General features: G+C 36.9%; 1 protein-coding gene across 5 annotated transcripts in view; it reads left to right on the top strand.

Moving 5' to 3' along the window:
* The window catches only part of ARFIP1 (ADP ribosylation factor interacting protein 1), a 110,722-nt gene that overhangs the window by 8,057 nt on the left and 74,841 nt on the right, over positions 1-27,824 (top strand). The window contains exon 2 of one of the 5 annotated variants that reach the window (XM_031464618.2): positions 19,042-19,232. The exons of 2 other annotated variants lie outside the window; for them this stretch is intronic. Coding sequence is in view for 2 of the 3 variants with exons in the window: in XM_064489435.1 (XP_064345505.1) it covers positions 21,359-21,415 (57 nt within the window). In the remaining variant the exon portion in view is untranslated. Of the gene's footprint in view, positions 1-19,041; positions 19,233-21,287; positions 21,416-27,824 lie in introns of those variants that run through there. 2 more of the 5 variants (XM_064489435.1, XM_064489470.1) reach the window with 2 other exon arrangements.

The following is a 27,824-nucleotide window of genomic DNA, read 5'->3' as shown; positions in this document are numbered from 1 at the left end:
GGGGTTTATTTTATATAGTTTCGGGAATTTAGCCACAGAATTAAAGTTACTCTTTAATTCTCCTGGTTGGCTTCATTGCTAATATTCTGGAACTTAGCTAGCCAAGAATAAGGCCACAGTATGCTGATTAATTTAGGGTTTATTTACAGCTCATTTTCAAGGAGTAATTTAATTTTGAGAGTCATACCATTTTACTTCTCATTAGTTTTTCTGTAATACAATCTGAATAGGAAAATAAAAAGACTTTCCCAAACAGTTAATTTTGTTACTTGGTTGGAAGTTGGTAATAATGATTAGGATGAGAATAGTTGAATATCTTTTAAGTTGATTTTTAAATTGTTTCTCATTATTACTTATAGTTGAGGATTAACTATATTTTGTCAAAGCTTTCTACTTTTGAATTATCTAGACTGATGTGTTTATCTTAATGAGCATCCTGAACTTAATTATCAGTATCTAAAAGGACTTATGATTGTCTAGCAAAATAGCTTTTACAGATACCAGATAGTTATTGCCATAAGATAGCAGCATAATGTAAATGATTCTTTATCTTATTTCTTTTTATTTTATTATTCTACATATGAAAGAAAATGTAATATACTTTGAGCATATTTGTGGTAAACCACTTTCAGTTCAATATCATTTGCATTGACAGTAGGGGAAAAGATTTTTTTCCCCATGTTAAGGAAACTACCATCATGAAGAAATATTTTAAGTTGTTTTGACTAAAATAGAAAACTAATGTATTTTGGGTATCATTTTTCAACTCGAAACATATGTAGCTATCTAATGTAGTCACTATATATTTTAACTAAATTTTTTTATTGTAAACAGTTCAGTTCAACTTGAAAATTAATATCGATTTATGAAATTAAAACAAATCTTACCATTCTCTCCTTGTTTATCCATCAGCGAGAAAAGATAGACATATTCCAGTAAATTCTATCTAGAGTGAAAGAAATAGAGCCACTTTCTTTAGTCTTTAGCTTGGTAACCAGTCTCTGAAATAAGTAATATGCCAGACTAGAGAAACTAAGCAAGTTCAGATCAAAGCCAGCCCAGGTTTTGCTACCTTTTTGCCCTTAGTTTGCTGTATTTACCTCCCTAGCATTGTCCTTGAGTTCCACTCCTTGGTCCCATGTATCATAATTATTTATAGTACTTCTCCAACTTTTTTTTACTGAAATACCCCTGGAAAGAGTAACTTTAGATGTTTCTTTGGAGACTCATATTTCATCATAAAAATTCAAGGAATTTCTTAGAAGGCTTATGTGTATTTTATTCAAGTGAATTTTGTTGTAGATACCATAATAACATACTTATTTTCATTAAAAAAAGTATAAATTCTCATTTCAGTATGATGTGCTGTGTTTATCCTGTTTATTTTCCTAATTGGTGCTACTATTTAATACAGAAGAGTAAATGATAACTCCTATTTCACAAGAAAGTTGGAGGCAGCAAAAATGAACTGCCTTAACTTTCCTCCGTTTTCCGTTCCATTCTTCACTATGTCCATAGGTTTCTTCTTTCTTTCACTCTTCCTTTAGAGGAGATTTCCTTCTATATAAGGGTGGTTCCTCTGTCTTTGCTAGAATTCCTTACTGTTTTTAAAACCTTTCATTTGATCTAATTTTAGACATGCAAAAATAGTACAGTTTCCTTATATTTTTTACCCTACTTCCCCTAGTGATAACATCCTATATAACTATAATATAATTACCAAGAATAGGAAAGTATGTTGGTACAATATTATTACTAAACTACAGACCTTATTAGAATTTCACCAAATTTTCAACTAACGGATCTTTTTCTGTTGCAAGACCCCATCTAGGAACCCACATTGAATTTAGTTATTTCTCCATAGTCTCTTTTTAATCTGTATTTTCCTCACACTTACCTTGTCTTTCATGGCTATGACACTTTTTAAAGAGTACTGGTCATTTAATGTGTAGAAAGTTCTCAGTTGGGTTTGTCCAGTATTTTCTCATGATTGGGCTGAGTTTATGCATTTTTGGCAAGAATGCCACAAAAATGATGTGTGTCCTTCTCAGTGCGGTGTGTTAAGGAATTACGCTGTTGATACATTTTACTACTGGTGATTACTTAGTCACTTGGTTAAGTTAGGTCTATGAGTTTCTTCACTGTCAGCTGTGTTTCTCCACATACTATCTTTCCCTTTTCAGTTAAGTACTTTGTGTAAGTCCTGTTTCGCCTCAAACTTTTGCCCTCTATTTTAGGATACATCAGTGAATCTTTCTGCAACATTTACTACTATGATGTTTGCCAGATGGAGATTCTGTTTTTCTATTTCTTTTCTATGTTTGTTAATTGAGATTCTGTTGTGAGAAAGAATTGTCTCTCTACCCCAGTTATTTATTTGGTTAGTTATTTATATCAGTATGGGCCCATTAATATTTGTTGTATTCTATGAGTTTAAATCCAGTACTATCATTATTGTTGCTGAAGATGTCCTAGCATTGGCCATTAGGGGCACCTTCAGGTTAGGTCCTTTCTTCTTTTGACAAGCCCTTGTCTTTTTTTTTTTTTTTTTTTCCTTTAACTTTTTCTTATTTTCTGACATAAATGTTCCAGGCTTATCTTGTATTTTCCTTGCCCCGTATTAGAATCAACCATTTTTCCTTAAAAGCTGTGGCTCCCTGGTGTTTAGAGACCAAGATCGGAGCACCAGGTGTACTCATTATTCCCAGGTATCACTGCTTCTAGGCCCTCTCGGTGGGCAGAGCTAGGAACCTGTACATACGTGCATATGTATGTGCGCATGACAAACATATATATATACGTGAATACTAACACACACGTATTAAACACCATGTGCTTGTACTAAATAACTCTGATTCAAATCCAATACCACAGGATTTATTTAGCAGTTCTCCTTTTTTTTTTTTTTAAACTTTTTTTCACAACAGTGAGAAACCAAGCTCTCAGTATCTACATTCCATTTACATATTTGTTCAGTTCTGTTACACACATAAAATAATTCCAAAATTAGTAACCCATAACTCTGTTTTTACTAACTCTATTAACAGAATTTGTGTATAATTCTTTTGCTAACTATATTAACAGAATTTGTGTATAATTCTTTTTGTCTTCAGCCTTATGGTGTCTACTCAAGCAACTCCCTTCTCCTTCCTGTCCTTTCCCTCCCTTTCCCCTTCCTTCTCTCTCTCTCCTTCCCTTTCTCCCTTTGCCCTTCCTTCTCTTTCCCCTCCATTTCCCTTCCCTTTCCTGGCTTAATCATTTATAAAAACAGTTTCATTTATTGGTGATTTTATACCATTTGAATTCCTCTCAAATTCTGGTTGGTTTTAATAATTTTTTATGAAGTATATGTGAAAATTACTATGATTCTAAGAGTCAGAATTATTTAAAACTATATATTCATAGAATTGTCACTTCTTCCTTATTCTTGCTGCCTTGTTCCCTTTTCCTACTTTTTCCCACTCCTTTCCCACCTGTCCCCTGAAGGTAACCCATCTCCTTAGTTTCTGGTTTATTCTTCTTGTTTTTCTTTCGTTCCAATGAGTAGAAACATGTATTTTCACATATTCTCTTTGCTCTTCCATGGAGACAGCATACCTAAAGGTATTTTTGGACTTTGCTTTTTTCATTTATCATTATGTCTTGGAAATTACTCTATATCATAGAGATCTTCCTCATTTTTTTTAACAGTTGCACAGTACTCCATTGTTTGGATGTATCGTAGTTTATTAAGTCACTTTCCTATGTTTAGACGTTTTAACTGTTCCTAGTATTGTACAATTATGAAGAATGCTGCAATGTGTATATATTTTTGTTTTATTGGAGATGTGTTCCCAGGATAGATTTCTAGAAATGGGATTGCTGGGTCCAAGGTAAGTGCACGTGTGATTTTGTGTTGGGCATTACTGAAGCTCCCTCCAGAATGGATGTACAAATTTGTATTCCTATCAGCAATCTGTGAGTGCCTGTTTCCTTACATCCTCAGTAACAGAATGATTTGTTATATTTTAAAATTTTTTGCCAGTCTAAAAGACGAGAAATGGTATCTCACTGTTGTATTAACTTGAATTTCTCTAATTATAAGTGAATTTGATCATTTTTTATATTTTGGAGGCCATTTTAATCTTTTTTTTGTGCATTGTCTGTTCATGTCTTTTTCCTGCTTTCTGTCTGATTTTGGTCTTTTTTCCCTTTGTTTTTAAGCGTTCTTTATATATTAGGGATATTAACCTGTTGTAGCACATGTTATGAATATGTTATCCTAGTTTTTTAGTTTTCTTTTGTCTTTGTTTATAGTGTTTGTATTATATAATCTTTAAAACATTTTTATTAGTCAAATTTATCAATTTTTAAAATTTTCTCTGGATTCTCACTCAGAATTAGAAAGGCTTTCCATACACCAAGTTTAAAGCATAATTCATCCAAGTTTTACTACTTTCTATGTTTTCATTTTTACATTTAGATTACTAATCCATTTAGAGTTTATTCTTACGTGTTGTGGTGTGAGATATGGATCTAATTTTGTATTTTTCCAAATGGCTATCTAGTTTTTCTGGCACCATTTATTAAGAAGTCCATCTGTAATTAAGTGATTTGAGATGCCACCTTTGTTATATACTAAATTTTTGTATATATTTGGTCTAACTCTAGACTTTTATTCTGGTCTCTTTATTCATGTCTAGTACCTTAATGCTTATAGATACTTTACAGCATGTTTTAACATCTGACAAAGCTTAATCGCCTTATGATTTTCTTTTTCAGTGTTTTCCTGGCTATTCTTACATGTTTGATTTTTCCATATAAACTTTAGTATAACTTGTCTAACTGTATAAAATAGCTTGTTATATTCTTCCTATATTGCATTGAATTTATAAATTAACTAAGGGAGAAATGACATCTTTATAATGTCATCATAGCCAAGAACAGGATATGTCTTTTCATTTGCACAGTCTTTAGTGTCTCTCAGTTGAGTTTAAACATTGTTCTCATAGATTTTACACATTGTTCCCAGGTGTTTAATCTTCTTTGTTGTTATTGTAAATGGGATTTTCTCTGCCATTATGTCCTCTGATTGTTAATTTTTCAATAACAGTTCAAGAATTGTTGAATTTTATATATGAATTTTTGTATCCTGCTTTTTCACTGAATTCTTTTAACTTTTTAGTTAGTTTTACCTTTGATTCTTTATAGTTTTTCAGGTATACTGTCATATCATCTGCAAATAGAGATAGTTTTACCTGTTATTCTTCTAATTGACTTATCTACTTGGATTGGTTAAGACCTCTAGGTCAGTGTTGAATAGTAGCAGAGATGATGGATATCTTCTGCAGCAGAAATGCCTTTGTTATTTCTTTATTAAATAAGATAGATAATGGTTGTAGGATTAAAGTATGTGTATTACATATTTTTGATCATGTTGAAGATGTCTCCCTTAATTCCTTTTTGCTTGAGTATTGAGTTATGAATAGGTGTTAAATCTCATTAAGGAATTTCTCAATGGCTATGTAGAAAACCATGCTTTTTCCCTTTAGATTTATGAATGTATTATATATTAATAGATTTCCTAATTGAACAGCCTTTTATTCCTGGGATAACTTCCTTTGTTCATGTTGCATTATTTTCTTAATGTGGTATTAGATTCAATTTGTGAATAGTAAAATTGTTCCCTCCATTGTATTTCATGAGAAAAAATTTGTTTCGGTGCATTATTGTACCTAATATGGTGTCTGGTAATTATTTGTTTATCTGTCTCCCTGATCAGATTCAGAGTACAGTCTTCCTAGGTGTCCACGGGGGATTGGTTCTAGTACTTCTACAGATAACAAAATCTGCAGATGCTCAAGTCCCTTATATAAAATAGTGTAGTACTTGCATATAAGCTGTGCACATCCTCCTGTACACTTTAAATCATCTCTTTGTTGCTTGTAATACATAATACAGTGTGCATACTATGTAAATAGTTACTGGTGCACAGCAATTTCAAGTTTTGCTTTTTGGACTTCCTGGATTTTTTTTTTTTTCAAATGTTTTCAATCTTCGTTTAGACCTGCGGATATGGAGGGCCAACTGTACTTTTATAACCTGAATTAGATTTTACTTTTCTTTCTCCTTAGTTCCTAGCAGAGTTCTTCATATGTAGTTGGCATTCTCTAAATGTTCTTGAATAAGTTAGAAGCAGAAATAGTTCATTAAGAGTTTTACTGAATGAAACCTGGGTGTAAGTGTTTCACTTTGGCAATGAGCAGTCACATCTGTTATCAGTACTACAGAGTACTGGCGAGGGGAATGGAGGATGTCCAAGTCCTGTTCTGAGACTCTGGCTTTATGTAGGCCATGAATGACTAATATTTTGGCTTCAACACTCTAATCTTTTAAATTGTTTCATTATCCAAAATGATTTTATGAAATTATTTTTTAGTCATTGAGGTATGTATTTTTACGTTCTGCATAAAAACTTTTCCTGAATTTTTGTTTGTTTTTAGAATTGCTTACCTGTTATAATCAGTAGATACTCATGATTATAGATAGTTTTGCAAAGCCTGTTCTGACTGCAAAAAGTGATTTATTTTGTGGAATATTTGTAAGAATGTCAGTGAGGTGATACAGTTCTTTTAACTAAATTATTTAATGTGTGGTTAACACATTTTACTTTTAGGTATGTCTGACTACAGCAATAATACTACAACTCTTGATACAACTAAACCAGCCACAGAAGAAGCCAAGTCTAATTCTGAGGTGACTGGGTGGTATTTATATTGTTTTTTAAAGTCAACCCATCTCAGTCAAACTTAGACCATCCAAATTGACGTGTTTGTCTAAACATGTGCCATTCTAAATAAACTCTTCAACACACATAGACACGGGAAAGGGGTGGGAGGAGAGAGAGAGCTTTCTTAATAATTAGAAGTTAGTTACCATTTGCCTCTAAAGTTTACCTGTCCCATAAAAATGAACATAAATGTTGGGGTCTAACTATAGTTTTAAATTTACATTTGAAATAAAGTTCCTGTTGAAATAATATTAGTAGTAGGTTCACATTTGAGTTCATCTCCTTCCATATGCTCTCTCTAGTTAAGTAGGCATGAGAATCCAAGTGTAGAGTTTTAAAAAAAAAAAATACTGAGTTCTGGACTTCACTTAAAACTCACTAAATCTGAATCTGTTTCAGGTAGACACTGGGCTATGTGTGTTTTCTTTTTTCTTTTTGAAAGTTCTACAGGTGTTTCTAATACATGCCACCTAAAAACAGTTCTGGTTCATTAGAGAGGAAGATATTAAGAAGTTAATTTTATATTGAATTCAAGTCATCAGATTTTTTTGGAATACCTAATCCTAATAACATCTATCAGATTTATGGTGCTTAAAGATTTACAGAGTAAATCTTACATATCGTCTCACCTTGATCCTTAGACAGATTTGATATAATTCAGTTAGGTAAGTAGAGCAACTGTTATTCCCCCCATTTATCTGTTGAACATACTTAATTTTCAGAGAGGTAGGGACTGACTTTAAGTAACCTACAAGGCTGGAGCACAACATGGATTCTTCTGACTCCAGTTGCCAGTATTCTGAACCAGTTTGTCATCTGTGTATGTGGTACAGTGCTAGCCACAGTGTTCCATCATCAAGCCAAGACACTGAGTCTGTGAGACAAGCTTTAATGTAGGATTTAGAGCTAGAACTTACTTTTTGCCCAAAAGTCAAAGATGAGTTCTGGTTGGCAAAATATGTATTGTCTGTGGAGAACTCAGGATTCTTTTGTGATTTAAAATAGTTTGGCTGTTTCCCATTTGTCAAGGCAGTGTTGTATGTAGTTCTGAGAACCTAGAGAATTATGTATACTGTATTTGCCATAACTCATGGATTTGATTTTTTTATGATGAGATCTCTGAATCCATACTGTTGAGAGATGATCAGAGGATGTTTTTGATGCATGTGAACTACAGGAAGGATTGGGCAGTCCAGCCAATGATGGGACTCCTAGTAATAAATGAAAGTATTCTCTTTGTGGTTTACCACTGTGAGTTTGATCTGTGTGATTGTCACTGCAATAGCTGCTAAACTAGAAATTTCCTGCTCAGTAGAGAGTTAAGCCTAGATGACAGTGATCTTAAAGAATCCACTGCCAGGTAATTGATTGTTCAGATTTGTGTGTAAATTAACATTAAAATTCATAGTAGGTGTTCCCTGTGTTTTTAGCCATGCTCAAATGTGCAGCATCCACCGGGAATACTGCAATTTAAAAAAAAAGACCAGGAATGTGAGTATAATCTGAATTTATATGCAAATTTAAAAGTATTGTATGAGTTTATTTAGGAGCATTTTGTGACTTAAAAATTCCCCATTTATTAGTATTATACTAACTTAAATCTTCTTTTTTCTGTATCCTTGATGGAAACATTTTTGGGATCAGATTTGCTTATAAGAGTTCTTTTTTTAATATATTATAACTATGTATTATGGCCTTTAACTCTTAATTAAATGTTCTATACATCAGACTTACCAGTAATTGAGACTAATCCTTCGAGGGCTTGGCTCATCACTGATGGTCAGTTTGATGAATGAATTCTCACTCTACTAGTGTAAACGATATGTGGATATTGGTTTCTTAGGAATAGGATTTGATGATCTGAGTGATAGTTTTCATTTATTTAAAAGCAAACCAGAACAACAACAAAAACCTCCAGCACTTTGAACTGAATCAAAAACATTATCAACCTGAATATGAAGAGACTTAAAGTTCATTTAGGTTCTAATTGCCTTTGCTCATGAGCACTCAACTGGTTAACTGTAGAACCCAGTTGATTTCCTCTCAGTCAAATGATGTTTTCATTAAGATGTCTGTCCCAATATTGACCATAAAAAATGCTTTCTTCTTCTCGTGTTTTTTCTTCTTTAATGACAATTGTTTTTTTTTTCTTTTTGAATTAAAAAAAGAAGAAAGCATGAACTTGGCTTGCCTTGTACTCTGTTCTAGTCTTGATTAGAGCAGATAAAGATGGATTTTGTTTTTATATTTTTGATATTCAAACTTTATACCTTGAAATGTGTTTAAACTGCTGCTTCTGTATCTATAGAAGAAATAATAGCCTAATAGGCACCATTCACTGAGAGCCTGTTAAGTGCCAGACACTGTGCTGGGTTTTACATATATTATCTCATTTAATATTATAATAACCTGTTCATAGGTGAGGTTTTCTCCCTCATTTTATAGGTTAGGCAACAGAGACCTGGAAGAGTTAACATAGCTACTGAGGAACAGAGCTGTGATTTGAACCCAAAGAAAAGTGGGAAAGATGGGTAAGGGTAGGCAACTTAATAGGAAGAAATTATTTAAAGATAGAAGCAAGGAAGTTGGGAAAACAAGTGTATTTTCAACAACAACAAAAAAGGAAAGGAAGTGAAGTAGTTGTGTTAGATGTTTATTAGTCTATCCTGGGATTATTGCATGAATTCTTTTCTGCCTTCCCTTCAATATAGTAACATTAATACTTATATTAATTTCTAATATCCAAGAAAAATATACAGATATTTGCATTTCTCTTTTATGTAAGTAACCCGGAGGGCTAAAAGTGAATAGTACAGATGTTTATTAATATAGGAAATTTTAAAATAAATAAATAAAATGTGGAATAATAATTCCTTTAGAGTGGTACAGGTGAAGAATTGTGGCAGTTCAGAGGAGTATCAGTAAAGGTGGTGTTTAAACTGAGCCTTACAGTGTGGGTAGAATTTGAGCTTGTGAATGATGATGGTCACTGCTTGGGCAAAGTCATAGAGAAAGGAAATTGAAAGATGTGTATGGGGAAGTATGAGTAATTAAATTTGATTTAATAGAGTATCTGAAGAGGCATAACTGATAGAAAGAAGGTAGTTCAGGTCATGGAAGGGTTTTGAGTGTCAGGAGGAGTTGGCTTTTGTGTTGTAAACATCTTGGGGAGGGAGACAGATGTGCTAAACATATACATAAGTTATATAATACAATAATAATATATAATATCCTTACTGCTGTAAAGCAGGGTAAGGGGCTCAAGAGTGAAGAAGAGTGCTGATTTACAGCAGTTTCTCAGGGAAGGCTCTTCTTAGATGATGTTTGAGCAGAAACCTGAATGAGATGAGGGAGGGTCATGTGGAAATCTGGGAGTAAGAACCTTCCAGAGAGGAAACAGCAAGAGCAAAAATAAGATTGGCGTATTTGAGGAACAGTGGTGAGGGCTCTGGCTGGAACTGAGGGTCAGTGAGGAAAGAATGGGAGGATATATGGTTCCAGGGGGAGCTGGTGGCTACGGTTGGCTTGCCCCAGAAACGAGAATGACAGGAAGGAGATGAGAAACTTGGGGGATCTGAAATGCAGTATTCAAGTAGCAAGTGGTTGAAAATATAAGACAAGTAGATATTAATACTAGTAGATTAAAACGTTTGTGTAGAAAAATTTGCAGCAGATGAAATAAAGGTTAAATAGTAAATAATTTCCCATATAATCATTGTCCAGATTCAGTAATTATTTAGGCTTGACCACATTTGCTTTATCCATTCTTATATAATAGGTTTAAGGATTGTCTTCCTTTTAAAACCATGAAATTGCCAAGAGAGAAATAAAAAAAAAAAAGAACTTGGCAACAATAACATTTGTAACCATATTCAGCTCTGTCTTGATACTGGTCTGTTTTAGAGACGTGTGGTTAGGGTACCCATGGTGACAAAGTTCGGAGGAGTAGTTGTGCTGGTAAATACTAGTGTTGACGGGACTACTCCAACATTTGTGCTGTTGGTCCTGAATTATAACATCTTTATATAGCATTTTCAGTTTTCCCAGCAATTTCACATTTGATTCTTCTAATTGCTGTGTAATATATAGGCAAGGTTAGTAATCTCATTTTATAAATGAAGAAGTTGAAACTTAGCGAAGTACAGTGACTTTTATAAAGTTATAAAAAGGAGCAGTGCTGATCCTTAAATCTATGTCTCCCAATACCTTGGTTAGTTCTTCTGAGACCTCATGCATGGGCTTATTCACTTAATATGTTTGAACCATGATAAATTAACTTTGTCAGAAATACATTAACCATTTTTTAAAGGTTATATTTTTACTAATAAAAAGGGAAACTTCAAAGACTGTGAATTATGAGTTTAATAGAAATGCTTTCTCTTTTTGTAGGCAAACAAAAATCTAAATAATTTCATCTGACACAGAAGGCATTTGTGCTTTTTGGTATTGAAACAAAATATGGTCTCTGTTGACATGCATAATTAGTTCACTGAGCACTGCGACCTTCATTGTCTGAAGCCATAACCAGAACAATTAGAGTTAAATATTTGTGGCTTCTCTTCTTTCTTTTCTTCTTTCACACTATTTGCTTTATTCACTGCTCTTTTGTCTAGGTTTGACTGAAATTAAGAATTCAGTCCTTTAAATTGGAAGAAAATGCAACTACTTGAAAGCAGAACAAAATACCTATTGAGTATATGCAGCCAATGAATGAGCATTGAAAATATTTCACAGTGCTTTTTAATGAATTTTCAAAACTTAAAAAAATTTGGAAAAACTTTAAGCTTTTTATTATACCATTTTATTTTTGCCTACTCAGTCATAAATAGAATTAAAGAACAATGTTAAATGAGTGTGTTTTAGAAGATCTGATACCTTGTATTGTTGCAAAAGTCTGACTAAGCCTAAGACAAATTCTTTTACATCCTTTCTAGAAAGTTTCTATCTTGTTTCTAAGCATTTCAGAAATTAGATTTTACCGTTAATAATGTAACATATTGATAACATCAAGAAACTTACTTCCAATATGCCTTCTCTTGCATTATTAAGATAGATTTTTAGTCTTTGGGTGAATTTTTGTTAATGTTACATCTTTTATTTTGCATGAAGTATTTCCTATAAATGCTGATTGTCAGATGTAAAGTCTTTTATGATGCTAATGTCAAGGTATATTTTCAAGATTAGAAAAACAAGTAGTGCCAGAAAAAATTACATGAGCTTTTTCCCTTTAGCTTTGGACTTGGGCAGCTACAGAAAAGGCTATAGACTCAGAGTTGAACTTAAAGAGGGAAGAGTTACTGTGCACCGTGAGCGTGAGGGTGAAGTGAGCAGACATTTGTCTGGCCGGAATAGAGAAAGTTAAGGGAGAATATTATGGTGTGGGAAGCAACTGGAGTAGATAGGGGTCAGACTGCCTGCAGTTTTATGAGCCACGTTATAGCTGTTGTAGTGTTGAGAAGGTTCCCTGGAGTGATGGATAGTGTCGAGTGGTTCACCAAAGGGACGGGTGGGGGAGGTATTCTCCCCCAGTGCAGTTGGTCTCATGCTTTGAAATGCGTTACATTCATGAATTAAAGTGAGTAAGCATTTAGACCCATCAGGCCTGCTAGTGTAAGAAGCAGTTTATAGCATCAGGTTATTTACAGGGATTTTCAGCCTTGACATATTTGACTATATGATTTTTTATCATGGGGGATTATCCTGTGCATTGTAGGACTTCTGGCAACATCCCTGGCCTGTACTGTACCTTCAAGATGCCAGTAGCACAGCACCCCACTATAACAACCAGAAATGTTTCTAGACATTGCTAAATGTTTGGGGGGATGGATGCTAAAATCAACCCCAGTTGAGGACCACTGAGTTACCAGGATCAATAATAACACATGTGGCTGATAGCACTTGCAATAACAAGCTTGTTTGATAGCTTCATGGTTTCCTAATCTAAGACCCCAATAATAACTAAAAAACTGACCTTTATTAATGCCTTCTACATGCCAGGCACTGTGCTAATAACAGTCTGAAAAGTTTCTAGACTATTTCATATTTATCACTTGATATTCAAAAGCAATCACAAAGATATTATAAGACCTTTTCCCATTTACCCACTTCTTGCAGGTCTGCTGTCAGGGTCTTACATTGGAAGCAAATGAAACAACTTCAGCTCCTTACACAGAAAAGACATTTACTAAGAGGATATGAGGTAGCTTACAGGAAGGTTGGGAAACCAGAATCCAGGCTATGTATCTAGGAGGATGCCCTCAAATCATGGTCCAGCACTATTTGGGATGCTGTGCTGCCGTTGCTTAGCACCAGATGTAGCAGCTCACACTGCCGGTGCTCTGGTGACTGGATGCTGCCCCTGGTGCTGTGGCCATTGCTGAAGGCATTTGACCTCACTGCAGTTATCGCTGCCCCAGAGTGAGTTCCTTGTCATTCCTCTTGTTAGCACTAGTTTCTGATTCCAGGTCTGGGGCAAGTGCCTCTGATTTGGTGGAGGGTAAGTCATATGGCAGTGTCTCCAGAGCTCAGGAAACAAATAATGGTGACATAACCTGTATAGCACTCACTATATGCCAGGTACTTTTCTGAGTACTTTAAATGTATTTTGTCCTCACAACAGTGTTACAAGGTTGGTACTATTATCATTTTACTGACAAGGAAAGAGAATTTTAGGATCTTGCTTAAGTTTACATGGCTAGTATATGGAGGAGCCAGGGATTGAACCCAGGTAATCTGGCTCCAGATATTTGCTTGATTATCTGGTATTTTGAGCTTTTATATAATGAGAAGCAGACCCTGCCTTTCCCCAGCCTTATGGAGAGGTTTTCCCCAACACTGGCAGGGGCTGTGGCTGGGCAGCCAAAAGAAAGAGAAATGCACAATACTTGGCTAAGATCTGACTTGGCAAGCCAGCCATTGCCTCTGTTGCTGTTTTAAAAGATCCAGGATGAAGGACACTGGATCTGTGGGACAGAGGGATTTCTTTAATGCTCTGCCATTTTCAGATACTCTCTTAGAGGCAAGTGCATATGATTTTTCAGACTGGATCAAACAGGGAATATATATCTATAAATGGCACTTAGGATTCTGCAGTATTTTATAGTGAGAAGGTATTGGCTAATTTATTTTTGTCATGGAGACATATTTGAGAAAATGACAAACTGTATTTGCTACTGGGTTGTAGGGCTGCAAGTCAGTCCCTCCTTGTAGGCGGGCACTGTGATCGGGGCCATATGCCTACCCACCAGCAGACTGGTATGGTCTCCCTGTGGGTGGATTTTGGGCTTTCAGGAAAAATAGATCTCTGCCGTTAAAGATGGTAGAATGGAATTTTACCCTAAAAAAAATTAATAGTTTATTGAGGTTAATTTTACATAGGATACAGTGCATCCATTTTAAATGTACAGCCCAGTGAGTTTTGACAAACATATAAACTTGGGAAACCACGTTCACAATCAAGATACAGGTAAAGTTTCTTATGTCCCTTTGCAGTCAGTCCTCCCCTCTCCCACCCCTCTCCCCAGGCAACAACTGATCTCTCATGATGGATTAGTTTTATGTGTTCTAGAGTTCTGTATAAATGAAATTGTATGATATGTATTCTTTTTGTGTCTGGCTTTTTGGCTCAGCCATGACTCCTTGTATTTTCCTGTCTCTCCAGTTTTGGGAGTAGCAGGGTGCCTTATGTCCTCCCCTCTCTTATGAATCCAGGAATAGTTGTTGATTTTTCAGTCTGTTCAGTTTTTTACTTGTTATTAGAATGGAACAGTGAATCCCAAGTGCCTTATATGCAGAAGCAGAAACCAAAAGTCCTGCCCTGAAGATCGTGACTCAGTACTTCCCCCTCAGCCCCCAAAAGGAACCACTGTTGTGCCTACAGTCATTGCACTTTAATGGTTTTCTTTTTGAATTGAATCATATAGTGTGTATTCTTTGGGACTGGCTTCATTTGTTCAACACTGTGAGATTTTTTTGTTTTATATAGCAGTAGTTTTATTTTATTGCTACTTGGTGTTCCCTTTTATGACTATACTAAAGTTTCTATCTTTTCTATTGTTGATGGACATTTGGGTTGTTTCAAGTTTTTAGCTATTATGGACAAAGCTGCTGTGAATATTCTTGTATTTATTTTCTGATGGACATGTGCACTATATTTCTTAAGTATATTTCCTAGGAGTGGAATTGCTGGGTCATAGGATAAGCATATGTTTAACTCTAGGAGTATTGCCAAATAGTTTTCCATAGTGATTTTATCATTTACCAGTAACGTATGAGTGTCTACATACTTGCTGACACTTGATTTTGTCAGTCTTTCTAATTTTGGTCATTCTAATGGGTGTATAATAACAGTATCTGATTTGTGGTTTTAATCTGCATGACAATTGAACTGAATGATTTATAGACCCTTCTCAATACCAGAGTTTTATATTTGTTTGTTTAAAGGGTCTAGGACATGCATATAGCAGTGGTTCTCAATTGGCTGCACATTGGTTAGCTTTAGAAACTTTTTAAAACTTACTGGACATTCATATGGGAACTTACTGGAGCCCGTCATTAAGTCATTGATCTTTGTCAGGTGTGGTATTCTTTTAAATGTTCCCTAGATAGTTCTAAGATGCAGAGAAGGTTGAAAATCATTGGCATTTGTGAATGAAACATTCCATGCCTCTCAGGGCTTTGCTTCATCCTTTAGGAATGAAGCACCAACTATAAAATCTTTATTAGGTATATGCCATGTTAATTTATCTCTGATTGACCCATTAAAAGGATTCAGGAAGCTAGTATCCAACTCTCACCTTTTTCATTATAGAATATATTAACTCTTGAGGTCAGTTCCAGGCTCATTTTTGTTTGTTCTCTTCACATTACAAGACTAATTCTTCTTGTAAAATGCGTGCTAGTGTATATGAATCAAGAAAATCACGTACTATAAAATAAATACACTTTTTCTGTTAGCACAGAAAACAGTGTGGCAGTCCTGTACAGTGTTTGCTCAGCTTTGATCTTTGCCTTACACATGACTGAATTTAGAATGTGTTTGGAATTAACAAGGAACAAACAAAAAGGGACAAGATTTAGTTGTTGCTTTGTGAAATAAAAAGTAAGTAAAATGTGTTCACTTTTTTTGTTCATGAGTATAGTAGCAAATCTGGCCTCCTACTGATACATAGTTCTGCCGTATGAGGATGATTTTAGATCATCCCCAAACAAGTAACATCGTCGTCTGAAATGTGATATCCATATCCTGGATTTTTAAAGATTCTTTTAAGTTTAGATCTCAGCATTGTTTCCAGAGATTCAACTATATAATGTGGGTGCCCAGTACTTATTTTCTGACATGAAAATAATTCTGTGCTAGCTGGAGCTGGCTCATACTGACCTGCAAGAGCTGTTTGTTAAATTTGCAAGAACTTTATAAGCCAGATGTTAAACACAGACATTGTTTTACAATTAAACTGTATAAAGTATAATTAAATACGTATATTTAAAACAAAGATGATAAATACTTAAACTTGTCAGTTTCTAAATATTTTACTATATTTCACTATTATCTGTCCTCTTGTGTCTATGGTATTTCTCTGGTGGAAATACTGAGTAGTGATTTGGCACTATTGTCATCTCTTCCCACCTCTTGAATTCAGTGAGGTTGTGTTGGCAGCTTGAAGTTGGCCATAGTGAACCAATGACACCATGGAAATGGGCAAAGTAGGGCTTATCATTATTATTATTATTTCAACTTGGTGAACCCGTTGTCAAACATTTACTGGCACATCACTGAAAGCATCGTTCTTTTATTCAGTGAATGTGTGCTGGGTACTCTTTATAAGTGCTTTGAACATATCTTCCCTCAAATATTAATCTGAGATGTGTATATTTCTTAATTTTATAGATGAGAAAAATAAGAAATAAAGATCACAAAGCAGCTACTGTATTGCAGGGCTTGGATTTTTTGTTTCTCGTATTTCAAACTCTAATTATATCACGCAGTCTCTCAGAGGCTGTGAAATAAGTTTTATAGTAGAGGTCATGTTTGAGTTGAATGCTAAATTATGGACAGAATTTTACTAAATATGAAGATGAAGGAATATTTTAAACATTGGAAACTGTTTGAGCAAGTGTTCAGGTACCAAAGTGCATTTCTCCAGAAATAACAAGTAAGTAGATGCAGTAGTAGAGGGTCTTTAGAAGGGTAAAGAGCAGTAAAGCCTGAAAAATTGGTTGGACCCTATTGTGAGGTCCGTTCCAGCTGCTGTAACAAAGTACCACAAACTGGGTGGCTAATAAGCAAAGAAAAACATTTCCCAAAGTTCTGGAAGCTGGAAGTGCAAGATCAGGGTGCCAGCACGGTCAGGGTCTGCTGAAGGCCCTCTTCCCGGTTGTGCACTGTTAACTTCTTACTGTGTCCTCACTTGGTGGCAGGGGCTGGGGAGCTCTGTGGGATCTCTTTTATAAGAACATCAATCCCATCCATGAGGGCTCTCCCTCCCAAAGGCCTCCCCTCATACCATCGCACTGGGCATTAGGATTTCAACTTAGGATTTTTCAGGGGAATACAAACATTGAGACCATAGCAGACCTTAAATAACATGAATTGTGAAACTAAAGAGATTCTATTTTTATTTCCAAAGAACATTATTATTCCCCAAAGCCTTTTTTGTAATTATTTTGAGTGTCTAATTTAAATTCAAATCCAATTTCAATTTCAGTTTAAAGCATCGGTTCAGTACCATGAATGGTTTTTGTCCAGGGAGATGACATGGAGTTTTTTGTTTTGCACACCATTCTACCAATTTGTGTGTTGGCTATTAACTTCCATTACTGTAATTAATTTTTAGTAAATGATGTTCCTAAAAGTAGATCTTTCTTTGTGGGTAAGGAAATTAATAGGTAATAGCTGGAATGTTTGTACTACCTACCTTATGGCATGAAGGATTGTTAGTTTATTATTATACTTCTCATTTTCAGAACAGTTGTTTCCTCCGTAAAGTTACAAACTAAAACAACACATAGTTCCACTGCTGTAATTTTCTCAGCTGTATATGCGTCATGAACCTGTTTACTCCTCACCTCCTCCAATCTACTGAATCTTTTTTGCAATATTCTCTGCCTTTTAATATTCCACTGAATGCTTCTCTTCAGCTTTTCCTCTCTTATCTTTCATGCCATTGCATCCCTACAATGATAACTCCTAGATTTATGTCTTCAGCTTGGAGCTCTACACCTGCATTTTTGAAATTACTAATGTACTGGTGGACATGGATACCCTACAAACATTCTCAAATTCAGAATGTCCGTGAACTTGTCCTCTGACCTTTTCCCACCAAATAAATCTCCCACTTTTCCCACTTTGGCAAGAGTCATGTTCATCTTTCTAGTTGCCCAAACACAAATTGGGCAGAAGGCAGGTAAGGGACGTAGGTCATCAGCCTGCATGCCTCCTCAGTTTTAATCCTGCACAACCCAGTCACTGTCAAGTCTCACACTTCTACCTCCTAAATAACTCTTGAATCTACCTTCTTCCATTTCCACAACTTTAATTTAGATCTTTATTTTTCCTTACTTGGACTGTAAAATAGCCTCCTAAATAGTTTTTCTACTTCTCGTCTTTCCTTCCTTCCCTTCAGTCTAACCTCCTACCAGACTGTTTTCTGAAAAAATTAATTGGTCAGATTCTTCGACTTCTTTCTCTCTATCCCTTTCAGGGGAAGTTCACGCTTTGGGGCTGGCATTTATAAAGATTATTCATCATAATAATCTCCTGCATACTTTTCTAGCCTCCTTGGTGTTTTTATTTTTAAAACTTTAAATTTTTATAAAGTTTCATACAGACAACTTAATCTCTTTACCCAGATTCACCAATCATTGTTCTGTCCCATTTACTTTAACATTTTCTCTCTATGTATAGTTTCTTCTTTTTTGAACCATTTGAGAGTGATTTGCAGACATCAGGTCCTTTTATACCTAAGAACAAGGACTTTGTCTTATATAACCTCAGCACATTTATCAGAATTACAAAATGTATTTAGGAAATTGGTACAATACTGTTATTTAATCCAGTTGTTCCAGTAATAACCTTTACAGCTAGTTTTTTCCTACTTTGTGATCTAGGCCATATTGTGCATTGTGTTTAGCTGTCATTTATCTTGTCCTTTTATGCTGCAGTAATTCATCTACTTTTGTTTTTTTATGAGCTTAACCTTTTTGAAATATGCAGGCCAGTTTTTCTGCTATTTCTGTAATCTTTGGTCTTTATTATTATTTCCTTCCTATAGCTTACTTTTAGTTTAATTTGCTTGTTTTCGACACCCGGGAGAAGATGGCGGAGTAGAAGGACGCTCGCAGGTCACGCTCTCCCACAAATACACCAAGACCCACATCTACAGACCCACTCAGCCAACCAGAGCACCTGTGGAACTCCGACAGAACATCGCCCTCTTCAAAAGATAAAGACGCCAAAAATCTGGTAGGAGAAAAGGAAAAAAGAAAAAACAAAAGGCAAAGCAGCGCGGGACAGGTCCCGCGGGGAGGGAGCGGCAAAGGAGGACTGGCGCTCGCTCGCTGGGTCTCCCCTCTCCAACTGAGAGGCCAGCGGGACGGAGGGGGAGCCTCCGAGGCTCGGATCTGTACAGAGCAGCCCTTGACTAACAGAACTAAGTTAAACGGGCACAGAGCGTCCCCCCGACACCCAGCCTGAGACGCGGGCCGGCAGCCGCGGGCAGGGCCAGGCTGCACAAGCCAGGTGGAGGACAGAAGTGGCTGCACGGAGGCAGCCCCGGGGGAATGCAAGGGGCTGCGTGCCATGGCTGTGGGTGCACAGGGCAGAACAACCTGGGCCCTCCATAAAACAGCAAGGTTGATGTGCTCTCGGGGGAAGGGTGCACACCCCCATCTCTGAAAACCCGCGGAAAGTTTTCGGGGGAAGAGAGGCGGGGCTCAGGCACAGCCGCCATATCCTCGGCGGTGAGCACTCAGGCGGGGGCGGGGGCGAAACCTGCATCCACACCGAAGGGCTTAGCATCCTCAAAGGCCAGACTGAGACTGGCCTGCAGCCCGGGGCAGATAGGATCCTTCCGTCCTGGTCCCTCAGAGAACTTGCTCCACAAAGACAAACAAGGAGCTGGGTTTTGACTCGGAGCAGGGACAGGGCTGTCCCTCGGTCTTCCCCGAGCGCACCCGCGGAGCGCCACCAGGGCGGAGCACCGACCAGGGCGGAGCATGCAGCCGCACAGAGCAGCGGAGCTACGGCGGCGGCGCAGGTAGAGTGAGAGCAGCACCCCGCCTTTCGGGCAGGAACACAGCCCCTGACCGAGGTGCTGAGAGGGGGCACGACCCGCCCTCCTACCCGGCCAGTCTGCAACATCTGACTGCGGCATCCGGAGGGGCAGCGACCCGCCCGCCCACAGCAGAGAGCTGCACCTGACCCAGTGTTAGGAGGAGGCGCGATCTGCTTGCCGACAGGTGCTGGGAGCAGCACAGAAGAGGGCGCCAACGGAGGGCCTCTGAAAACAGCAAGCTGAGCTTCCAAAACAGGACGAAGACAGAAAGACTTCACATTAAAAGCACACAGACTCCAGGAGAACACCAACAACCCCCCCCCCTTTTTTTTAAATCTGTTTTTACCTGTTCTATTTTCTATTACTCTCTTAATCTTTACTTCTTAATTCATTTCTATTTCTCTTGGGTTTTGATGTCCTGCTATTGATTAGACACAGTTTTCAAATACATCTATTCATCTCCCCCCCCTTTTTTTGTAAAGGTTTCAAAAGGACGTCTCAACCCGATTAATATTCTGCTTCAACTCACTCTTCTATTATTCATTATACACTGTTTTCAAACCCTCTTTCTCCCTTCTTTTAAAATTCTTTCTCTCTCTCTCTTATTTTTTTTCTTTTTTTTTCCTAAGTTCTATTCCTAAATAGGCATCAGATAGATAAAATCCTTAAGGACCAAAATAAACAACTGATACTCCATAAACCACAGTGCCAAAGAGGTATGAGCAAGATGAAGAAGCATAAAAACCTTTCCCAATTAAAAGAACAAGAGAAATCCCCTGAAAGAAAGATCAACAAAATAGACATCGATAGCGTACTAGACCAAGATTTCAAAAAAGGAGTGATCGAATTGCTGAAGGAATTAAAAGAGATAGTGTTTAGAGATATAAAATATGTCAAAAATGAAATTGAAGCTATAAAGAAGAGCCAAATAGAATGGGTAAACTCATTGACAGAGATGAGGAATGATCGAATAGCTGTGCAAAGCCGACTAGATAATGCAGAGGAACGAATTAGTGATCTAGAAGACAGGGCAATAGAAAGCACCCATTCAGAAGAACTACAAGAGAAGCAAATAAAAAATAATGAAAATAGCATAAGGGATCTATGGGATAATATAAAGCGTCCCAATCTTCGCATAATAGGGGTCCCAGAAGGAGAAGAAAGATCAAAGGGGATTGAAAAGGTTTTTGAAGAAATCATGACTGAAAACTTCCCAAACTTAAAGAAGGAATCAGATATCCAAGTACAGGAAGCTCAGAGGGTCCCAAACAGGAAGAACCCAAATAGACCCACACCAAGACATATCATAATCAAGATGGCCAGAGTCAAGGATAAAGAAATGATTCTAAAGGCAGCAAGAGAAAAGCAAAGAGTAAGTTACAAGGGAACCCCCATAAGGCTCTCAGCTGATTAATTTGCTTGTTTTCTGTTTTCTTAGGGTGCAATCTTAGATTGTCGGTTTAAGATCTTTTTTTTTTTTTTTTACTTTTTTTATTGAATAATAGTCGTTTTACAATGTTGTGTCAAATTCTAATGTAGAGCACAATTTTTCAGTTATACATGAACATATATATATTCATTGTCACATTTTTTTTTTTCGCTATGAGCTACCACAAGATCTTGTATATATTTCCCTGTGCTCTACAGTATAATCTTGTTTATCTATTCTTCATTTTAAAATCCCAGTCTGTCCCTTACCACCCCCTGCCCGCTTGGCAACCACAAGTTTGTATTCTATGTCTATGAGTCTGTTTCTGTTTTGTATTTGTTTTTTTGTTTGTTTTTTTGTTTTTTTTTTTCTAGATGCCTCATATAAGCAATCTCATATGGTATTTTTCTTTCTCTTTCTGGCTTACTTCACTTAGAATGACATTCTGCAGGAACATTCATGTTGCGGCAAATGGTGTTATGTTGTCGGTTTTTGTGGTTGAATAGTATTCCATCGTATAAATATACCACAGCTTCTTTATTCAGTCATCTGTTGATGGACATATAGGCTGTTTCCATGTCTTGAATATTGTAAATAGTGCTGCTGTGAACATTGGGGTGCAGGTGTCTTTTTGCAGTAGGGTTCCTTCTGGATATATGCCCAGGAGCGGGATTCCTGGGTCATATGGTAAGTCTATTCCTAGTCTTTTGAGGAATCTCCATACTGTTTTCAACAGTGGCTTTCCTTGCTTCCCTCTCTCACTCTTAATGATTTAGATGTCTTCTTTTACAATTTTGTCTTTATTCTTTTTGTAATTCATGGCAGTTATCTCCTTTCCAGTTATGAGTTTCTCATTTTTGTAGCATCCTGCTGCTTTTCTACTTAGAGTAGACCTGTCAATATTTCTTTTAGCATGGGTTTAGTGTTGCTAAACTCTTTTAGTTTTTGCTTGTCTGTGAAGTTTTTTTGTCTCTCCTTCTATTCTAAAGGATAGCCTTGCTGGATAGAGTATCCTAGGCTGCATCTTTTTTTCATTCAGGACTTTGAATATATCTTGCCACTCCCTTCTGGCCTGTAGTGTTTGTGTAGAAAAATCAGCTGAAAACCTTATTGGGGTTCCCTTGTAACTCATTCTTTGCTTTTCTCTTGCTGCCTTTGGAATCATTTCTTTATCCTTGACTCTGGCCATCTTGATTATGATATGTCTTAGTGTGGGTGTATTTGAGTTCTTCCTGTTTGGGACCCTCTGAGCCTCCTGTAGTGGATTTCTGATTCCTTTAGGTTTGGGAAGTTTTCATTCATGATTTCTTCCAATACCTTTTCAATCCCCTTTGTTCTTTCTTCCCTTTCTGGAACCCCTATTATGCATAGATTGGCACGCTTTATATTATCCCATAGGTCCCTTATATTGTTTTCATTGTTTTTCATTTGTTTTTCTCTCAGCTGTTCTGATTAGGTGCTTTCTGTTGTCCTGTCTTCTAGGTCACTTATTCGTTCCTCTGCATTATCTAGTCTGCTTTGTATAGCTTTTAGGTCAGCTCTCATCTCAGCAAATGAGTTTACTAATTCTACTTGGTTCTTCTTTATAGCTTCTGTTTCATTTTTGACATATTTTATATCTCAAAACTCTTTTAGTTCCTTCAGTACTTTGATTACTCCTTTTTTGAAATCTTGATCTAGTAGGCCATCAATGTCTATTTCCTTGATTGTGCTGTTAGGGGATTTCTCTTGATCTTTTAATTGGGAGTGGTTCCTCTGCTTCTTATTGCTCATATCTCTCTGGCACTACGACTTAAGGAGTATCAGTTATCTAGTTCTGGAGACGGTGTGCTCTTAATGATTTTTTCAAGAGGTCTTTGTGTCTTCACCCTGTTTTGCGAACTCAGCTTGCTGTTTCCAGAGGCCCTCTGTTGGCGCCCTCGTCTGTGCTGCTCCCAGTGGCTGTCGGCTAGCAGATCGTGCCCCCTCCCAACACTGGGTCAGGTGCTGAGCTCTTACCTGGTGGGCGGGTGGGTCACTCCCCCTCCCGATGCTGCAGTCAGATGCTAAGCTCTGGCGAGGCAGGTGGGCAGATCTCGTCCCCTCCCAGCATCGTGGTCAGGTGCTATGTTCCTCGGGGTCGGTGCTCTGAGGAGGCCTCGGGGAAGACCGCGAAACAGCCCTGCTCCTGCTCCTTACCGAATCTCAGCACCTTGTTTGTCTTGGTGGTGTGAGTTCTCTGAGGTGCCAGCGCAGAAAGATCCTATCTGCCTCAGGCTGTAAACAAGTCTCAGTCCTGCCTAGGAGGTTGCGGAGCCCCTGGGTGTGGATTCAGGTCTTGGCCCCTCCCCTGCCTGGGCACTGCGCATAGGAGGAGATGGCGGCTGTGGCTGCGCCCCACCTCTCTTCTCTCAAGAAGCGCCAGTCATGGCGGCGCAGGTCTGAGGAGACAAAGGCTATGGCGCCCCTTCCCCCAGGGCACAGCAGCCATGTTGCTTTGCTTTTTTCGCAGTTTATAGGGGACCGAGGTGGTTCTGCTCCATATCCCCTCCCAGCCATGGTGCGCAGCACCCTGCAGTTGCCCAGGGCTGCCTCAGTGCAGCTGCCCCAGTCCTCTGCCCAACTTGGGCAGCCTGTCCTGGCCCCCAGCTGTCAGCTCACATCTTGGGCTGGGTGTTGTGGGGACCCTTTGTGCCCATTTAACTCAGTTCTGTCGGTCAAGGGGTGCTCGAGGCAGATCTGAGCCTCGAAGCCTCCCCCTCCGTCCCGCTGGCCTCTCCATTGGAGAGGGGAGACCCAGTGAACGCGCGCCAGTCCTCCTTTGCCGCTCCCTCCCTGCAGGATTGGTCCTGCACTGTTTTGCTTTTTCTTCTTTCTTTTTTCCTTTTCTCCTACCAGATTTTTGGCATCTTTGTGTTTTGAAGAGGGCGATGTTCTGTCGGAGTTTGGCAGGTGCTCTTGGTTGGCTGAGTATGTCCATAGATGTGAGTTTTGGTGTGTATTTGTGGGAGAGGGTGAGCTACAAGCATCCTTCTACTCCGCCATTTTGCTTCTCTAAGATCTTTCTTCTATTTGAATACAAGCATTTAAAGTTATAAGTTTCTTTTCTAAGCATTTTGGGTGCATCCCACAAATATCGATACATTGTATTTTCATTATCATTCAGTTCAAAATATTTTCTTCCTAGTGATTTTTTTCTTTTTTCCATTAATTATTTAGATGTGTTGTTCAGTTTCTAAATGGGGTGAGAGGAGGTTCTGCATATCTTCTTGTGATTAATTGTAATTAAATTCCACTGTGGTCAGATAACATACTCTGTGGTTGCATTTTTTAAAATTTATTGAGTTTTGTTGAGCCCATGATATGATCTGTTTTGCTAAACATGTCATGTTCATATGAAAGTAATGTGTATTCTGCCATTATTAAGTTTATTGTTCTGTAAATATCAGACGAAAGTGGCTGATAGGGTTCAGAACTTCTGTGTCTCTGCCAGTTTTCTTTGTCTAGTTGTTCTTTCAATTGCACTGAGCTTTGTGGCAAAGTCTCCAAGTATGAATGTGGACTTCTCTATTTCTCCTTTTAATTCTGTAAGTGTTTGTTTCATTTGTTTTGAAGCTCTGTTATTGGGACCAACATACACATTTATGATTGTTACATATTCCTGATGAATTGATCATTTTATCATTATGAAACGTCCCTGGTAATTATCTCTGGTAATAGTTTATTAAAAACTTTCATCAGGTATTAATAAAGCCATGCCGACGTTCTTACAGCTGCTCTTTGCATAGTTTACCTTTCTTAATCCATTTATTTTCAGTCTATTTATATCTTTGTTATTAAAGTGCATCTCACTTATATGGCATATAGTATGGTCATTAAAAAAAATACATTCTGACTGTCTCTGCCTTTTAACTGAAATGCTTACTCCAATAGTATTTAATGCAGTTATTGATATGGTTGATTTTGTATCCACCCCTTTAGTTTCTTTGTTTTTTACTTTTCTATGTTTTCCTTCTCCTCTTCTTTTACTGCCTTCTTATTATTTGAATATGTTAAAGAATGCCATATTCATTTTCCTGATAATTTTTTAGCTTTACTTTGCATTATACTTTTAGTGGTTGCTGTAACAGTTATAGTATATATCTTAAACTTCATGTTTCACTGACAATTACTAACACACTGCTGCACTTAAGACAAAAATTTAGCAACCTTTTAAGGCCATATATCCTTACCCTCCCACCTTGTTCTTTGATATAGGTATTTTATATATATTACATTTAGATACATTATAAACCACAGAAATGATGTTATAACATTTGCTTCAAGCAGTTGTGTGGTTTATAAAGAAACTGAGGAAGAGGCAAAAAGAAAAAGAGTGGTCTTTTGCATTTACCCAAGTAGTTAATATTTTATTTCCTTCTCATTCTTTTCTGAATATCCATGTTCCTATCTGGTTTTATTTCCTTTCAGCCTGAAGAACTTCCTTTAGCATTTCTTGGGGTACAGGTCTGCTGGTGATGAGTTCTTTTAGTTTTATCTGAAAATACCCTTAATATTCTTTTCTAGTTCTTCAAAGGTATTTTCACTGGATATGGAATGCTGGGTAGATGGTTTTCTTCTTTTTTCTGCAATGTTCCACTCTCTTCTGGCCTTTATAGTATCTGATAAGAAATCAGCCATTAGTTGGATTGTCGTTTCCTGATAGTAATATATTGTTTTTCTCTTGCTGCTCTAGAAGTTAGCTCTTTATCTTCGGTTTTAAATAATTTGACTGTGTGATGTCCCTTGGCATGGATTTGGTGTTTATTCTGCATCATGTTCATTAAGCATCTTAAATCTATAAATTTTTGTCCTTCATCAAGTTTGGGAAAAGTTTGGCCATTAATTCTTAAAATACATTTTCTGTACAATTTTTCTCTCTCCTTCTTCTGGTATTTTAATTACACATAAATTGGAATAGTTAATATTGGCTTATAGGTCTCTGAAGCTCTTTTTCTTCAGTGTTCTTTTCTCTTTGTTCTTTAGCTTGGATAATTTATATTGATTTAATTTAGTTTTACTTTTTACCCTGTTATCTTTTTCTGGCTAAGTCCATCCAGTGATTTTTTTTCTTTGAAAAATTATAGTTTTCAGTTCTAGAGTCCATTTGCCTCATTTTTACTGTTTCTTTTTCTGTGCTGAGATTTTCTATTTTTTCACTGAGATTTGATTCATTAAAAATATTTTGCTTTACTTAATTGAAGGTGTTTTTAAAATCCATATCTGTTTCTTCCAATCTCTGGTTCATCTCAGATTAGATGGATTTTCTTTTCCCTTGGAAATATGTTTTATCTTCTTGGTTCATCATATGTCTGGTAATTTTAGATTGCATTTTGAACTTGAGATGTGGAAGTCTTAGATTCTGTTATTTTTCTCGAAAGAATATTGCTTCCTTTGTTTTGGCTGATAATTTTCTTGGCTGGACTTACATTAGAGATATTGTTTGTTGGATGGCAGCTCTGGTCTCAATTCAGATCTTTTGTCATTAGCTGCATTCAGTGGAGTCTGTTCTGTGCAGGTGCATTTAGGGGTTAGATAAGAGTAAAAAGAGTGTGAGGATCCTCTTTCTGGATCTTTCCTTGTTAGGATTCCTCCATTCCCTTTATTGCTTCTTCTTTTTTTCTTTTTTTTTAATTGAAGTATAATTGGTTTACAATGTTGTGTTAGTTTCTAGGATACAGCGTAGTGATTCAGTTACACACATATATATACACGGTCTTTTTCATATTTTTTTCATTATAGGTTATTATAAGATATTGAATATAGTTCCCTGTGCTATACAGTAGGGCCTTATTGTTCATCTATTCTGTATATACTAGTTTGTATCTGCTAATTCCAAACTCCCAGTTTATCCCTTGCTGCCCCACCCTTTCTCCTTTGGTAACCATAGTTTGTTTTCTGTATCTGTGAGTCTGTTTCTGTTTTATAAATAAGTTCATTTGTGTCTTTTTTTTAGATTCCACATATAAGTGATATCATGATATTTATTTTTCTCTGACTTACTTCACTTAGTATGATAATCTCTAGGTCCATCTATGTTGCTGCAAATGGCATTATTTTGTTCTTTTTATGGCTGAGTAGTATTCCATTGTGTGTGTGTGTTTATCACATCTTCTTTATCCAGTCATCTGTCAGTGGACATTCAGGTTGCTTCCATGTCTTGGCTATTGTAAATAGTGTTGCTGTAAACATTGACAGTGCATGTATCTTTTCTAATTGGAGATACATGTCCAGGAGTGGGGTTACTGGGTCATATGGTAAGTCTATTTTTAGTTTTTTAAGGAATCTCTATACTGTTTTCCATAGTGGCTACACCAATTTACATTCCCACTAA

This window comes from Camelus dromedarius, chromosome 1 (assembly GCF_036321535.1).
Source record: "Camelus dromedarius isolate mCamDro1 chromosome 1, mCamDro1.pat, whole genome shotgun sequence".
NCBI lineage: Eukaryota > Metazoa > Chordata > Mammalia > Artiodactyla > Camelidae > Camelus > Camelus dromedarius.
The sequence above is the reverse complement of the archived record's forward strand: the minus strand, read 5'-3'. Positions and strand labels throughout refer to the sequence as shown.